The sequence below is a fragment of the Taurulus bubalis genome (genome assembly GCF_910589615.1).
Source record: "Taurulus bubalis genome assembly, chromosome: 6".
Taxonomy (NCBI): Eukaryota; Metazoa; Chordata; class Actinopteri; order Perciformes; family Cottidae; genus Taurulus; species Taurulus bubalis.
The window spans coordinates 259,031-277,223 of NC_136594.1; the positions used below are offsets into that span (position 1 = coordinate 259,031).

The window sequence follows — 18,193 nt, forward strand, 5'->3', positions numbered from 1 at the left end:
ACAGAAAGTCATGATGATGTGAGCTCATACAGGAAGTCATGATGATGTGAGCTCATACAGGAAGTCATCATGATGATGTGTGCTCATACAGGAAGTCATGATGATGTGAGCTCATACAGGAAGTCATGATGATGTGAGCACTTACAGGAAGTCATGATTCCCACTGGTTCCCCTCTGGTTCTCCTCTGGTTCCCCACTGGTTCCCCACTGATTCCCCCTCTTGTTTCTCCTCTGGTTCTCCCTCTGGTTCCCCCTCTGGTTCTCCTCTGGTTCCCCCTCTTGTTTCTCCTCTGGTTCTCCCTCTGGTTCCCCCTCTTGTTTCTCCTCTGGTTCTCCCTCTGGTTCCGCTCTGGTTCCCCACTGGTTCCCCCTCTTGTTTCTCCTCTGGTTCCCCCTCTGGTTCCGCTCTGGTTCCCCACTGGTTCCCCCTCTTGTTTCTCCTCTGGTTCCCATCTGGTTCCCCCACTGGTTCCCCTCTGGTCCCCCCTCTGGTTCTCCTCTGGTTCTCCCTGGTTCTCCTCTGGTTCCCCCACTGGTTCACCCTCTTGTTTCTCCTCTAGTTTCCCCACTGGTTCCTCCTCTGGTTCTCTTTTGGTTCCGGTCTGGTTCCCCCCTCTTGTTTCCCCTTGAGGTCTCCTCCGGTTCTCTTCTGGTTCTCTCAGGAACACAGCTTTAAAGTAGTAAACACACAGGAATCTGAAGTATGCTGTTCAGACTTCAGACAGAGAGAGAGAGAGAGAGAGAGAGAGAGAGAGAGAGAGAGAGAGAGAGAGAGAGAGAGCGAGAGAGAGAGAGAGAGAGAGAGAGAGAGAGAGAGAGAGAGAGAGAGCGGGAGACAGACAGACAGACAGACAGACAGCTGAGGGCGCGGCGCAGCGCGTCAGACAGACAGGCTCCTCCTCGTCTGACAGACAGGCTCCTCCTCGGGGCGGAGGTCTGGAGGTTTGAGAAGAAAAGTTTGCTGAGAAAAATCTGCGGAGCGTTTCTAGCTTCTCTTTCCATAACTCCATAACTTCATAACTCCATAACTTCATAACTTCATAACTTTTCCATCATGTCCGGCGTGGCCTCCACCCTGGCCAAGAGGCGCGCGCTGGCCGCGGGCTTCGGCACCAACGCCAACGCGGTCCGGTACCTGAACCAGGACTTCTGCGGGCTGCGCGCGCAGTGCCGCTCCTCCGGGAAGCTGTTCTGCGACCCGGCCTTCCCCGCCGCGCCCGAGGCGCTGGGCTTCAAAGAGCTGGGCCGCAGCTCCGCCAAGGTTCGGGGCGTCAGCTGGAAGAGGCCCACGGTAAGACCCGGACCGGTACCCGGACCCGGACCGGGACCCGGGGAGACCCGGGGGGACCCGGACCCGGGGAGACCCGGATCCAGGGGGCTCGTTTGATGAGTGTGAAGGGCGGGGCTGAATACCTGCTGCTCCACCCTAAATATATATATATATATATATATATATATATATATATATATATATATATATATATACACACAACATCATCTCCATATATAACATCTGGATATACAGATGTTATATATGGAGATGATGTACATACAGATGTTATGTATATACAGATGTTATATATGAAAATGTTGTATATACAGATGTTATATATACAGATGTAATGTTTATACAGATGTTATATACACAGATGTAGTGTATATACAGATGTTATATATATACAGATGGTATATATGGAAACGTTGTATATACAGATGTTATATATGGAGATGTTGTATATACAGATGTTATATATATACAGATGTTATATATACAGATGCTATATATATACAGATGTTACATATACAGATATTATATATATACAGATGTTATACATACAGATGTTGTATATATATACAGATGTTATATATATATATATATATATATATATATATATACAGATATTATACATACAGATGTTGTATATACAGATGTTATATATATATATATATAACATATGTATATATACAGATGCTATATATATAACATCTGTATATACAACACATGTATATATACAACATCTGTGTATATGCACACACCTGAAGGATTATTAGGAACACCTGTTCAATTTCTCATTAATGCAATTATCTAATCAACCAATCACATGGCAGTTGCTTCAAAGCATTTAGGGGTGTGGTCCTGGTCAAGACAATCTCCTGAACTCCAAACTGAATGTCAGAATGGGAAAGAAAGGTGATTTAAGCAATTTTGAGCGTGGCATGGTTGTTGGTGCCAGACGGGCCGGTCTGAGTATTTCACAATCTGCTCAGTTACTGGGATTTTCACGCACAACCATTTCTAGGGTTTGCAAAGAATGGTGTGAAAAGGGAAAAGCATCCAATATGCGGCAGTCCTGTGGGCGAAAATGCCTTTTTGATGCTAGAGGTCAGAGGAGAATGGGCCGACTGATTCGAGCTGATAGAAGAGCAACTTTGACTGAAATAACCACTCGTTACAACCGAGGTATGCAGCAAAGCATTTGTGAAGCCACAACACGCACAACGGATGGGCTACAACAGCAGAAGACCCCACCGGGTACCACTCATCTCCACTACAAATAGGAACAATAGGCTACAATTTGCAAGAGCTCACCAAAATTGGACAGTTGAAGACTGGAAAAATGTTGCCTGGTCTGATGAGTCTCGGTTTCTGTTGAGACATTCAGATGGTAGAGTCAGAATTTGGCGTAAACAGAATGAGAACATGGATCCATCATGCCTTGTTACCACTGTGCAGGCTGATGGTGGTGTAATGGTGTGGGGGATGTTTTCTTGGCACACTTTAGGCCCCTTTGTGCCAATTGGGCATCGTTTAAATGCCACGGCCTACCTGAGCATTGTTTCTGACCATGTCCATCCCTTTATGGCCACCATGTACCCATCCTTTGATGGCTATTTCCAGCAGGATAATGCACCATGTCACAAAGCTCCAATCATTTCTAATTGGTTTCTTGAACATGACAATGAGTTCACTGTACTAAAATGGCCCCCACAGTCACCAGATCTCAACCCAATAGAGCATTTTTGGGATGTGGTGGAACGGGAGCTTTGTGCCCTGGATGTGCATCCCACAAATCTCCATCAACTGCAAGATGCTATCCTATCAATATGGGCCAACATTTCTAAAGAATGCTTTCAGCACCTTGTTGAATCAATGCCACATAGAATTAAGTTCTGAAGGCGAAAGGGGGTCAAACACAGTATTAGTATGGTGTTCCTAGTAGTCCTTTAGGTGAGTGTATATAACATCTGTATATATATATACAGATGGTATATATATATATAACATCTGTATATACAACACATGTATATATATACAACATCTGTATATATAACATCTGTATATATATATATATATATATATATATATATATATATATATATACAGATGTTATGTATATATACAACATCTGTATGTATATAACATCTGTATATACAACACATATATATATATATATATATATATATACAACACATGTATATATACAACATCTGTATATATACAACATCTGTATATATATACAGATGTTATATATATAACATCTGTATATACAACACATGTATATATATACAACATCTGTATATATATAGCATTTGTATATATATATACAGATGTTATATATATACAACATCTGTATATATTTATATATAACATCTGTATATATATATATATAAACAAATGTTATATATATATACAACATCTGTATGTATATAACATCTGTATATTTATACAGATGTTGTATATAACATCTGTATATACAACACATGTATATATATAACATATGTATATACAACATATATTATACATACAGATGTTATATAGATGTTATATATATACATGTGTTATATATACAGATGTTATATTCAACATCATCTGAACTTGAGTTTTCAGCATAATGAATATCAATACTGGATAAAGCACACATGCATAGGATCTAGTCAAATAGATACTACATTATTAAGATATTCATATGTTTTAGTGTCTAGATCACTTGACATATCTGAGGAACATGTTAGATATTCATATGTTCTTGTGTCTAGATCACATGACATATCTGAGGAACGTGTTAGAGGAGGAATACAATGAGTCATCAGAGATCCTGAATAGCACAGAGATGAGTCACTAGGCTCTCATGAACAGAGCTGCTCCTCAACATTCATATAAAGAACACAAACAGTTCACCATGAAGCATTAGAGTACACATTACAGGTACTTAGTACACATTACAGTACACATTACAGGTACTTAGTACACATTACAGGTACTTAGTACACAGTTACAGGTACTTAGTAGTACACAGAGTACTCTGTTCTGGGTCGAGTATTACTAGCACTATGATAGTATTACTAGCACTATGATAGTAGTACTAACAGTATGATAGTAGTACTAGCAGTATGAGAGTATCTTTAGTGGTTCTGATCCGGCCTCTGGTCTCGACCCCTTTAGGAACTGGTCTCTAATCCTGAGTTCATTGTGGGCGGAGCCTCCAGAACCGACATCTGCCAGGGAGCGCTAGGTGAGTTTTCCTCACTGTCCCTGAACACACCACAGAACAGATGCGGTCCTTTCAGCTCTGAGAACCCACTGAGAACCCACCGTGTTTACAGCGGAACCTTTACTGACCGGAGAACCTAATGAGAACCCACTGTGTTTACAGCAGAACCTTTACTGACCGGAGAACCCACCGAGAACCCACCGTGTTTACAGCAGAACCTTTTCTGACTGGAGAACTTAATGAGAACCCACCGTGTTTACAGCAGAACCTTTACTGACTGGAGAACTTAATGAGAACCCACCGTGTTTACAGCAGAACCTTTGCTGACTGGAGAACTTAATGAGAGCCGGCTGAGAGGAGGATCTGCTGTAAAGAGGCTGCCAGCTATTGTTAGAGGATATGGGCTGTGAACCAATGAGGACACACCCTGCACGCACACACACACACACACACACACACACACAGGAAGTGAAGCTGCTCGGTCCAGGACTTTAGTCCAGAGTGAAACCTCTCTCTCAGTGCGTTAAACTCAGTGAATGTTTGTGGTGAAAGAACAGAAGAGTCTCCATGACGACGAAACCATATATAGGAGTTATGGTGTTATGGAGTTATGATGTAATATATATAGTGAAGTGTATGATGTATAATATATATATATATAATGTATACAGTGAAGTGTATGATGTATAATATATACAGTGAAGTGTATGATGTATAATATATACAGTGAAGTGTATGATATATAATATATAGCACACAGTGAAGTGTATGATGTATAATATATATAATATATACAGTGAAGTGTATGATGTATAATATATAGCACACAGTGAAGTGTATGATATATAATATAGACAGTGAAGTGTATGATATATAATATATAGCACACAGTGAAGTGTATGATGTATAATATATATAATATATACAGTGAAGTGTATGATGTATAATATATACAGTGAAGTGTATGATATATAATATATAGCACACAGTGAAGTGTATGATATAGAATACATATAATATATACAGTGAAGTGTATGATATATAATATATAGCACACAGTGAAGTGTATGATGTATAATATATATAATATATACAGTGAAGTGTATGATATATAATATATACAGTGAAGTGTATGATATATAATATATAGCACACAGTGAAGTGTATGATATATAATATATACAGTGAAGTGTATGATGTATAATATATATAATATATACAGTGAAGTGTATGATAGTTAAGCAATAATGCAGTACTATATTGTCAATAATGTACAGTTCAAGGGTTTAACAGCACCCTAGAACTGTACATTATTGTAGATACAGTACTGCCTCGAGTACCTTATTGCTTTTATAATACGGGTACCTGTGACTTTATAAATAGTAATAGTAAGCTCCCTTTCAGCACAAAATAGTTGTAGCCACCAAACGTTGTGTATCGCATTTCAGCGACAGAGAAAATTCCTCATCTTAGTTTCCGGTTTGATGCACTCGCTCCCCGCTAACTAGTCTCTCTCAGAGCGTTAACTAGTCTCTCTCAGAGTATTAACTAGTCTCTCTCAGAGTGTTAACTAGTCTTTCTCAGAGTGTTAACTAGTCTGCTCTCAGTGTGTTAACTAGTCTGCTCTCAGAGTGTTAACTAGTCTCTCTCAGAGCGTTCACTAGTCTCTCTCAGAGCATTAACTAGTCTGCGCTCAGAGTTAAAGTCACCCTCAGGACAAACAGTGCATCCTCATCTGAGATCAGGTAGATCATCAGGAGGTTGTGTGTGAAGGTCTTCAGGTGTTCTCTTGTCCGTCCAGGTGACTGCTGGCTGTTGGCGGCCATCGCCTCGCTGACGCTGAATGAGTATGTGATGGCCCGAGTCGTGCCCACGGACCAGGGCTTTGGTGACGACTACGCCGGCATCTTCCACTTCCAGGTAATGGAACGAGTCGTTAACACTTTAAGTATGTACACGCCCAGAAAGTCTGGACTTTATGGAAGGTGACCTGCTATGGTTACCTGTCATGGTTACCTGCTGTAGTTGCCTGCTATATTTACCTGCTATAGTTACCTGCTATAGTTACCTGCTATCTATGGTTACCTGCTATACTTACTTGCTATGTTTACCTGCTATACTTACCTGTTATGGTTACCTGCTATGGTTACCTGCTATACTTACCTGTTATGGTTACCTGTTATGGTTACCTGTTATGGTTGCCTGCTATAGTTACCTGTTATCGTTACCTGCTATGGTTACCTGCTATGGTTACCTGCTATGGTTACTTGCTATAGTTACCTGCTATGGTTACCTGTTATGGTTACCTGCTTTAGTTACCTGCTATGGTTACCTGCTATGATTACCTGCTATACCTACCTGCTATAGTTACCTGCTATGGTTACCTGCTATGGTTGCCTGCTATACTTACCTGCTATAGTTGCCTGCTATGGTTACCTGCTATAGTTACCTGCTATGGTTACCTGCTATAGTTACCTGCTATGGTTACCTGCTATGGTTACCTGCTATGGTTGCCTGCTATGGTTACCTGTTATGGTTGCCTGCTAAGGTTGCCTGCTATGGTTACCTGCTATAGATACCTGTTATGTTTACCTGCTATACTTACCTGTTGTGGTTACCTGCTATAATTACCTGTTATGGTTTCCTGCTATACTTACCTGTTATGGTTGCCTGCTACAGTTACCTGTTATGGTTACCTGCTATAGTTACCTGTTATCGTTACCTGCTATGGTTACCTGCTATGGTTGCCTGTTATGGTTACCTGTTATGGTTACCTGTTATGGTTACCTGCTATAGTTACCTGCTAGGGTTGCCTGTTATGGTTGCCTGCTATGATTACCTGCTATACTTACCTGCTATAGTTACCTGCTATAGTTACCTGCTATGGTTACCTGCTATGGTTACCTGCTATGGTTTCCTGTTATGGTTACCTGCTATGGTTACCTGCTACGGTTACCTGCTATAGCTACCTGTTATGGTTACCTGCTATGGTTATTTGCTATGGTTACCTGCTATGGTTGCCTGTTATGGTTACCTGCTATGGTTACCTGCTATGGTTACCTGTTATGGTTACCTGCTATGGTTACCTGCAGATAAACCTTCAGCTCTGATTTAGAGCAGAAGTTAGACTCTTTGCAGCCATTCGTAGGTGCAACCATGATAAAGTAAAATAACATGGGACCCAACATTGAACCCTGTGGAATTCCACAACTAATGTGATTCACACTCTAGAGACAACGATTACGTTTCCACAACTTGGTGACCCGGTTCTTCAGAACGGAAGCTTCCAGCGGCTCTGACTCACCCGTGGCTCTGACTCACTTAGCTCACATCCTCCATGTGGATGCCAAACTATAAGAGTTCCTATTAGGCCAGTTGGAAACTTTATGATCTCGAAGGTTTGGACGTTCTCAGTGGAACCTCTGGCAGAGCGGATCTCTCCACAGAGGAGAACCTGCACATCTGTAATGAAGCATGAACTAAACGAGCTGGAAGGTGAAGCTCCTGGACATGAGGGCCGAGAGCAGGTTGCAATCAACTAAGTAATTACTTAAGACTGCTTGTAATCTCTAAGGACACTGACGTTTCTTAGAGGTCATAGAGATGTTTCTTATTGAAAGTTTGTTTTATACTTCTCAAAATAAGACAGAATAAAGAATTAAGTAAATTATTTGAAAAGCTGGAGACAGAAATAAGAATTCAGACCACTAAGGAAGACTTTCATCAGTGTTTGTTCTTGACTCCCGCCTCAGTTCTGGCAGTTCGGTGAGTGGGTGGACGTGGTGATCGACGACCGCCTGCCGGTCAAAGACGGAGAGCTGCTGTTCGTCCACTCGGCGGAGGGGCGGGAGTTCTGGAGCGCCCTGCTGGAGAAGGCCTATGCCAAGTAAGAGATATATTTATTATATTATATATATATATATATATATATATATATAACATATGAAGCGCCCCCTCCTGGAGAAGTTCTACGCCAAGTAAGATATATATATATATATATATATATATATATATATATATATATATATATATATAATAAAGCAGGAAGCGTATGAACAGAAGTAAGTCGTCTGCATACATGTGGAGTCTGGTTCCCTCTAAGGCCGGCTGTGTTCCTCTCAGAGTCAACGGCTGCTATGAGTCCTTGTCCGGAGGCTCCACCACCGAGGGCTTTGAGGACTTCACCGGAGGCATCGCCGAGAACTTTGACCTCCAACGCCCGCCCTCCAACCTGTTCCAGATCATCAAGAAGGCCCTGGAGGCTGGAGCGCTGCTGGGCTGCTCCATCGACGTGAGTCATCCACGTAGACCCGGGACCACGTAGACCCGAGACCACGTAGACCTGAGACCACGTAGACCCGAGACCACGTAGACCCGAGACCATGTAGACCCGAGACCACATAAATTCGAGACAAAGTAGACCCGAAACCACGTAGGCCCGGGAACACGTAGACCCAAGACCACGTAGACCCAAGACCACGTAGACCCGAGACCACGTAAATTCGAGACCACGTAGACCCAAGACCACGTAGACCCAAGACCACGTAGACCCGAGACCACGTAAATTCGAGACCACATAGACCCGAGACCACGTAAATTCGAGACCACGTAGACCCAAGACCACGTAGACCCGAGACCACGTAGATTCAAGACCACGTAGACCCGAGACCACATAGACCTGATCTGTTTTGTTTTCGGAGCTTGGACGATTGATGACTAAACCTCGTTGCAGATCACAAGCGCTTCGGACTCGGAGGCCGTGACCCGTCAGAAGTTGGTGAAAGGCCACGCCTACTCGCTGACCGGCGCCGTGGAGGTGAGGTCACTTCCTGCAGATGAAAGGAGGAGTAGAAGAACAGATGAAAGGAGAGCAGAATAAAACGTTGTGTTTGTGTCCAGGTGAACTACCGCGGCCGGATGGAGAAGCTGGTGAGGGTCAGGAACCCATGGGGTCAGGTGGAGTGGACCGGAGCCTGGAGCGACGGGTAAATACACACACACACACACACACACACATGTTTAACCTTCTATATGAATTCTTCCTTTCTCCAAAGTAGATCAGGAGGATACGGACCCACAATAATAACCTTAGGTTCTATGAGTATCTGTCAGAACCAATGAAACCGATCACCTCACGAAGGTCTTTCTCATTGAAGCTTTTAATTTATCAGAACACTCAATACATCATAATCCAGATCAGATTAAGACAAACTGAGACGTGATGAGACCAGAAGAGAGGGGCCAGCCGGTCTCACCGTGGACCTGCAGACCATCTGCTGGTTTTAGTGGGTTCCTGTCTTCTCGTTATTATTATAATTTGTATTTTTATGCTCGTACAGATCGTCTGAGTGGAACTCCGTGCAGGGAGACTGTCCCCACGCCAACGCAGAGGACGGAGAGTTCTGGTGGGTAGTCGCCGCAGTGACGTGGTGGTGCTGGTGTTTCCTGCTGCAGAGTGAGAGCTCCTCTCTTTCCTATCACTGCAGGATGTCCTTCAGCGAGTTCTCGCGGCACTACAACCGTGTGGAGGTCTGCACTCTGACCCCCGACACCATCGACGACGACTCCGTCAAGCACTGGAGCATCAGCAAGTTTGACGGCACCTGGAGGAGAGGGTCCACCGCCGGAGGCTGCAGGAACAATCCCTGTAAGTACCGGTTCCTGTACCAGGTACTTACAGGTACCTGTGCCAGGGTCAGGGTGAGGTCTGATCAGAGGGGCCCCCCTCTGCAGACACCTTCTGGATGAACCCTTCATCCACTATACTGAAGGTACTGTACAGTACCTTCTGGATGAAGGTACTGTACAGAAGGTACTGTACTGTACAGTACTGCACTGTTCTCAGGGTAAGGTCTGATCAGAGACCTGGTCTGGGGGACCCCTCTGATCAGACCTCACCCTGACCCTCTGCAGACACCTTCTGGATGAACCCTCAGTTTGTGATCCGGCTGGAGGAGGAGGACGACGACCCGGAGGATGGCGAGGTGGGCTGCAGCTTCGTGGTCGGTCTGATCCAGAAGAACCGGCGGAAGCTCCGTAAACAAGGAGAGGACATGCACACCGTCGGCTTCGCCATCTACGAGGTGAGAACCGGAGAGAACCCGTAGAGAACCGGATCAGACGAAGACGTGATGAGGTTCGTTCTCCAGTAACGTTGGTCTCTCGTCTTGTGCTTTTCTTCAGGTTCCAAAACAGGTGAGTTCTGGCCGCCGCCGCCACCTGCAGGTCAAAGGTCAAGCTCCTCCCACTTTTAAATCCATGTCTTTAATAAAGGGGGTGAAGAGGAAGCTTTGCCTCGTTGCCGTGGTGATGATGTGATGATGTCATGATAATGCTGTTTTAGTATTTAGCATTCAGTCGTCTTCAGATCGATCGATAATCAATATCTTCTCTTCAAATATGCAAACAAAATCAAAGAGTTGAGTTGAAAATCAAGAAATGTCCTTTCTGGCACCTTTATGCTAAGCTAAGATAACCAGCTGCTGCACAGACATCAATCTGGACTTCTGACTCTCAAGGATTTATCTCAATGTGGAACTGTTCCTTTAATTAACCTTCTGAGACCCAAAGCCCCCCAAATGGGGGCTAAAGTTTCTGTTGTTTTGTTTTGTTTTCAAAAAGAGGCACTGGGTGGCTTGGGCCTAAAGAGGTTTAAGGAAGTCACTTTTCCTCAGCTGACCTGTTAAAGCTCAGACATCAGAGGGTCTGTAAAAGCACCATCAGAGAGCTTTCATGTAAAACACCTGATGTGAAGAGAATGTTAAGAACACGAGGTCTGAGCGTTCTTTAAGAACGTTCCTATTGGCCGAGACCCGTCGTCTGATTGGCCGTTGTCCCCTCAGTTCTACGGGCAGAGGGAGGTGCACCTGGACAAGAACTTCTTCCTGACTCACGCTCAGACCGCCAAGTCCGAGACCTTCATCAACCTGCGGGAGGTCAGCACGCGCTTCAAGCTGCCGCCCGGGGAGTACCTGGTGGTCCCGTCCACCTTCGAGCCGCACCTCAACGGGGACTTCTGCATCCGGGTGTTCTCCGAGAAGCAGACCGAGACCGTGTAAGACCCCGTCCTGCTCAGTCTCAGGTCCACGGTCTGTCCTGTGGTCCTCAAACGCCTCCTAAACCTTCATAGTCGTGGAGTCTGGGTTCTCACTGTGTTCTCACTGAGTTCTCTTTGTTCCTTCTCTGTCCTGTGGTCCTCAAACGCCTCTTAAACCTTCATAGTCTTGGAGTCTGGGTTCTGACTGTGATTTAACGGTTCCTTCTCTGTTCTGTGGTCCTCAAACACCTCATAAACCTTCAAAGACCTGGAGTCTGTGTTCTCACTGGGTTCTCACTGTGTTCTAACGGTTCTCACTGGGTTCTAACTGTTCTCACTGTTCCTCCTCAGACCGTGCGATGACCCTGTCAGTGCAGAGCTAGAGGACGTGAGTACTTCTGGTGTTTTACCTTCTGATCCATCAACAGAACCAGAACCAACGATGTGGAACATGAACTATGAACTCAGTTTAAATCATTTATTAATTATGATTTCCAGAAAGTGGTTCAGACGTATTAGCGATAGTTTACACAATAATGGATTACAGGTGCATGCGTTTTTAAATGAAGTGTATTGTTAACGTTGTTACTGTTGCCGTGGTGATTGTCTCTAGGAGACCGTGTCAGATGAAGAGGTGGACGCAGCGTTCAGAGGCCTCTTCGCCAAACTCGCCGGAGCCGTAAGTATGACATCACTTCCTGTATGGCGGGGGCCAATCAGAGCAGAGTCCTGGCTGATCCTCTACAAACCTCTGTGTTTCAGGACATGGAGATCTCTGCACCGGAGCTGAAGACCATCCTGAACAAGATCGTAGCCAAACGTGAGTCCAGCTGCTCACCTGTTCACCTGATCACCTGTTCACCTGATCACCTGTTCACCGAATCACCTGTTTACCTTGTTCACCTGATCACCTGTTTACCTTGTTCACCTGTTTACCTGTTCACTTAGTCACCTGTTCACCTGTTTACCTAATCACCTGATCACCTGTTCACCTGATCACCTGTTTACCTGATCACCTGTTCACTTGATCACCTGTTTACCTGATCACTTGTTCACCTGTTTACCTGATCACTTGTTCACCTGTTTACCTGATCACCTGTTTACCTGATCACCTGTTCACTTGGTCACCTGATCACCTGTTCACTTGGTCACCTGTTTACCTGATCACCTGTTCACTTGATCACCTGTTTACCTGATCACCTGTTTACCTGATCACTTGGTCACCTGATCACCTGTTCACCTGTTTACCTGATCACCTGTTCACTTGATCACCTGTTTACCTGATCACCTGTTTACCTGATCACTTGTTCACCTGTTTACCTGATCACTTGTTCACCTGTTTACCTGATCACCTGTTTACCTGATCACCTGTTCACTTGGTCACCTGATCACCTGTTCACTTGGTCACCTGATCACCTGTTTACCTGATCACCGGCTCACCGGTTCACCTGATCACCTGATCACCTGTTTACCTTGTTCACCTGTTCACTTGGTCACCTGTTCACCTGATCACCTGTTTACCTGATCACTTGTTCACCTGTATCCCTGATCACCTGTTTACCTGATCACTTGTTCACCTGTTTACCTGTTCACCTGATCACATGTTCACCTGTTCACCTGATCACCTGTTCACTTGTTTATCTCTTTACCTGTTCACCTGACCTACCTGCTCCCTGTTGCATTATGGGTAAGGGGACAGGGGATGTTGTTGACCTACCTGCTCCCTGTTGCATTGTGGGTAAGAGGACAGGTGATGTTGTTGACCTACCTGCCCCCTGTTGCATTGTGGGTAAGCCCTGTCGTGTCTTCTTCACAGGAACCGACATAAAGACGGACGGCTTCAGCCTGGAGACCTGCAGGGTGATGGTGAACCTGATGGACGTATCCTGTTGCTGTTGTTGTTGTTGTTGTTCCTGTAAACACATGGAGGTGGACAGACCTTGTTGTTGTTGTTGTTCCTGTAAACACATGGAGGTGGACAGACCTTGTTGTTGTTGTTCCTGTAAACACATGGAGGTGGTAAGACCTTGTTGTTGTTGTTGTTGTTGTTCCTGTAAACACATGGAGGTGGACAGACATTGTTGTTGTTGTTCCTGTAAACACATGGAGGTGGACAGACCTTGTTGTTGTTGTTCCTGTAAACACATGGTGGTGGACAGACCTTGTTGTTGTTCCTGTAAACACATGGAGGTGGACAGACCTTGTTGTTGTTGTTCCTGTAAACACATGGAGGTGGACAGACCTTGTTGTTGTTGTTGTTCTTCCTGTAAACACATGGAGGTGGACAGACCTTGTTGTTGTTGTTGTTGTTCCTGTAAACACATGGAGGTGGACAGACCTTGTCGTTGTTGTTGTTGTTCCTGTAAACACATGGAGGTGGACAGACCTTGTCGTTGTTGTTGTTGTTCCTGTAAACACATGGAGATGGACAGACCTTGTTGTTGTTGTTGTTGTTCCTGTAAACACATGGAGGCGGACAGACCTTGTTGTTGTTGTTGTTGTTCCTGTAAACACATGGAGGTGGACAGACCTTGTGGTTGTTGTTGTTGTTCCTGTAAACACATGGAGGTGGACAGACCTTGTTGTTGTTGTTCCTGTAAACACATGGAGGTGGACAGACCTTGTTGTTGTTGTTCCTGTAAACACATGGAAGTGGACAGACCTTGTTGTTGTTGTTGTTGTTGTTCCTGTAAACACATGGAGGTGGACAGACCTTGTTGTTGTTGTTGTTGTTCGTGTAAACACATGGAAGTGGACAGAGCTTGTTGTTGTTGTTCCTGTAAACACATGGAAGTGGACAGACCTTGTTGTTGTTGTTCGTGTAAACACATGGAGGTGGACAGACCTTGTTGTTGTTGTTCCTGTAAACACATGGAGGTGGACAGACCTTGTTGTTGTTGTTGTTGTTCGTGTAAACACATGGAGGTGGACAGACCTTGTTGTTGTTGTTGTTGTTGTTCGTGTAAACACATGGAGGTGGACAGACCTTGTTGTTGTTGTTGTTGTTCCTGTAAACACATGGAGGTGGACAGACCTTGTTGTTGTTGTTGTTGTTCGTGTAAACACATGGAAGTGGACAGACCTTGTTGTTGTTGTTCCTGTAAACACATGGAGGTGGACAGACCTTGTTGTTGTTGTTGTTGTTCGTGTAAACACATGGAAGTGGACAAACCTTGTTGTTGTTGTTGTTGTTCCTGTAAACACATGGAGACGGACAGACCTTGTTGTTGTTGTTGTTGTTCCTGTAAACACATGGAAGTGGACAGACCTTGTTGTTGTAAACACATGGAGGTGGACAGACCTTGTTGTTGTTGTTGTTGTTCGTGTAAACACATGGAGGTGGACAGACCTTGTTGTTGTTGTTGTTGTTCGTGTAAACACATGGAGGTGGACAGACCTTGTTGTTGTAAACACATGGAGGTGGACAGACCTTGTTGTTGTTGTTGTTGTTCGTGTAAACACATGGAGGTGGACAGACCTTGTTGTTGTTGTTGTTGTTCCTGTAAACACATGGAGGTGGACAGACCTTGTTGTTGTTGTTGTTGTTCCTGTAAACACATGGAGACGGACAGACCTTGTTGTTGTTGTTGTTGTTCCTGTAAACACATGGAGGTGGACAGACCTTCTTGTTGTTGTTGTTGTTCCTTAACGGCTCAGCAGGACAGTGGCAACGGGAAGCTGGGCCTCGGTGAGTTCGCCACTCTGTGGAAGAAGGTGCAGAGATACCTGGTAAGACCTGTGACCTCTGACCTCTACACCTGCACTCACCTGAGGACAGACACCAACGTGTGTGTGTGTGTGTGTGTGTGTGTGTGTGTGTGTGTGTGTGTGTGTGCGTGTGCAGACCATCTACAAGAAGAATGACACTGATAACTCAGGAACGATGAGCACTCCAGAGATGAGAGTGGCCTTCAAAGACGCAGGTCAGTTCTTCCTCCTCCTCCTCCTCCTCCTCTTCCTCCTACACAGACTAAAGTTAGTACAGTCCTGTTATAATGAGACTTAGTTAGTCCTCCGTCCTCATTGCTTCTCCAGAGGAACAGTTAAACGTGTTCAGGGCTGAAAGTGAGTCATGAGGAAATGAGTGATTGTTTTCCTGCTGCATCACACCTGTTTCCTGTTTCCTGTTGAGGAAGCAGGAAACAGGAACTTTATTAACATAAACATGGTTAATATATTACTTTATTAACATAACCCTGGTTCTTATATTACTGTATGAGCATAAACAACCTGTATATATACATATATATATATATATATATATATATATATATATATATATATATATATATTTATATGTATGTATGTATGTATATATATATATATATATATATATATATATATATATATATATATATATATATATATATATATATATATATATGCATGAACATAACCCTGGTTCTCCTGCAGGGTTCTCTCTCAACAACTGCATCTACCAGCTGCTGGTGGCTCGCTACTCGGACCCCGACATGACCATCGACTTCGACAACTTCACCGGATGTCTGATGAGGCTGGAGATGATGTTCAGTGGGTTCCTCTCTCTACGTTCTCATGTTCTCTATGTTCTACCTGTTAGCAGCATAGGCTCATTGTCGTATTTGGACCTGTCCACAAAACCTGATGAGTCAGATACAGTGTCAATAATTCCATTTTGAATAGCGAGCTAACGAGCTAATGAGCTAGCGAGCTAGCTGGCAGCTTCAACATGTGTCTCCTCTTCCTCCTCTTCCTCCTCAGAGATCTTTAAGAAGCTGGACGCTCACGACAGCGGCTCCATCGAGCTTGACTTCACCCAGGTGAGCCCAGAGCGCTGTTAAACACATGCAGGTCTGCAGAACCAGAACCTGGTCCAGAACCTGGTCCCCACCAGGTCCAGAGCCTGGTCCAGAGCCCGGCCCAGAGCCTGGTCCAAAGCCTGGCCCAGAGCCTGGGCCCCACCAGGTCCAGAACCTGGTCCAGAGCCTGGCCCAGAGCCTGGGCCCCACGAGGTCCAGAACCTGGTCCAGAGCCTGGTCCAGAGCCTGGCCCAGAACCTGGTCCAGAGCCTGGCCCAGAGCCTGGCCCAGAGCCTGGGCCCCACCAGGTCCAGAACCTGGTCCAGAGCCTGGTCCAGAGCCTGGCCCAGAACCTGGTCCAGAGCCTGGCCCAGAGCCTGGCCCAGAGCCTGGGCCCCACCAGGTCCATCCTCTGACCCGGTCTCTCTGTCTTCCTCAGTGGTTGAACTTTGCGATGATCTGAGTCCAGAGCTTCCTGATCCTGGTCCTCCTGAGTTTCATCTGATCTCTCTGTAACGTCAATATTATCAATGAAGTTCATCATATCAATAAAGTTCATCATATCAATAAAGTTTACCCACAATCCTTTGTTCTGGGCTCCGTCTTTAGACTGAGACACTCTCATTCTGGTTCCTCCTCTTCATCACTAGAGACAACACATAACTTCTCAGTCTTCATTTATGAATTAATTTCATAACTCAAAAGATTTATCACGTAAATAAAGTTCAAACAAGGACTCGTAAGTAATATCAGATTATATAATAATACATATAATGTGTTTATATCATATAATAATATATATAGGGCTGGGCACGGTAACGCGTTAAAACGCGTTAATGCAGCAAACTATTAAAGGCGTTAATTATTAGATCATGCGTAAAGTTATTTTTTTGTGCATTGGAGGGTCTTAATGCTGCCGCACAGGCGCTGCACTTTAAATCTCTCCCAGACGGCGTAGTTCAGACCTGGGCGTCTTACAGCTCCCAGTCCGGCCCGCGTGAGGTCAATAAAAAAATAAAAATAAATAAGATACACGCCATGAATGCAATACAACAGCTCTGCTTTTACTTTGAAGTGATTTATGTGCGCGCGCTTCCACAGCCTCAGGACCGGCTTGTTGCCAACAGACTGAAGCACGTCTTGTTCTGTAGTTTCTGTCCTCAGCGAGCAGCGGGTGCTGCCGATGAACATTAATCCAGATGAATATTAATCCAGATGAATATTAATTCAGATGAACATTAATCCAGATGAACATTAATCCAGATGAATATTAATCCAGATGAACATTAATTCAGATGAACATTAATCGCGCAAAGCCGCCGCTGAGATACCTGTCAGCTGTCCTTCACATTTCCACCTCGTCCAACCAGACTTCATGCTCTTGTTCAAGACAACACAGACTGGACTTTTCTCACTGAGTAAGAACGACTGAACAAGATCAAAAGCACTGATTGCTTTTGTATAAAGTGAATCAATTGCTGCTCTTTAACATACATCTTTAAGGTAAGCAACAAATTGAACATGACAAAAGAAGGCGTGGCTTGTCCCTCACAGGGACCCTTACTACTGAACATGACAAAAGAAGGCGTGGCTTGTCCCTCACAGGGACCCTTACTACTGAACATGACAACAGAAGGAGGGGCTTGTCCCTCACAGGGACCCTTACTACTGAACATGACAAAAGAAGGAGTGGCTTGTCCCTCACAGGGACCCTTACTACTGAACATGACAAAAGAAGGCGTGGCTTGTCCCTCACAGGGACCCTTACTACTGAACATGACAACAGAAGGAGGGGCTTGTCCCTCACAGGGACCCATACTACTGAACATGACAAAAGAAGGCGTGGCTTGTCCCTCACAGGGACCCTTACTACTGAACATGACAAA

The 18,193-nt window shown here is 44.5% G+C and overlaps 1 protein-coding gene across 2 annotated transcripts; it reads left to right on the forward strand.

Annotated features, from left to right (window-relative positions):
* The first annotated feature begins 945 nt into the window (after positions 1-945).
* Positions 946-16,882, forward strand: LOC306737689 (calpain-2 catalytic subunit-like). Of its 2 annotated transcripts, none has more exons than XM_079219443.1 (21): positions 946-1,291; positions 4,445-4,514; positions 6,295-6,413; positions 8,246-8,379; positions 8,616-8,784; positions 9,226-9,309; positions 9,393-9,478; positions 9,833-9,898; positions 9,980-10,140; positions 10,407-10,576; positions 10,677-10,688; positions 11,336-11,547; positions 11,881-11,917; positions 12,143-12,208; positions 12,292-12,349; positions 13,346-13,410; positions 15,187-15,258; positions 15,374-15,452; positions 15,943-16,059; positions 16,270-16,328; positions 16,747-16,882. In XM_079219443.1, the coding sequence occupies exons 1-21, from the start codon at positions 1,055-1,057 to the stop codon at positions 16,768-16,770; spliced, it is 2,097 nt and encodes a 698-aa protein (XP_079075569.1). In that variant the 5' UTR covers positions 946-1,054; the 3' UTR covers positions 16,771-16,882. The 2 variants fall into 2 exon arrangements, with proteins under 2 accessions (XP_079075569.1, XP_079075570.1); XM_079219444.1 differs by having other exon boundaries at positions 948-1,291; positions 15,190-15,258.
* Positions 16,883-18,193: the final 1,311 nt, after the last annotated feature.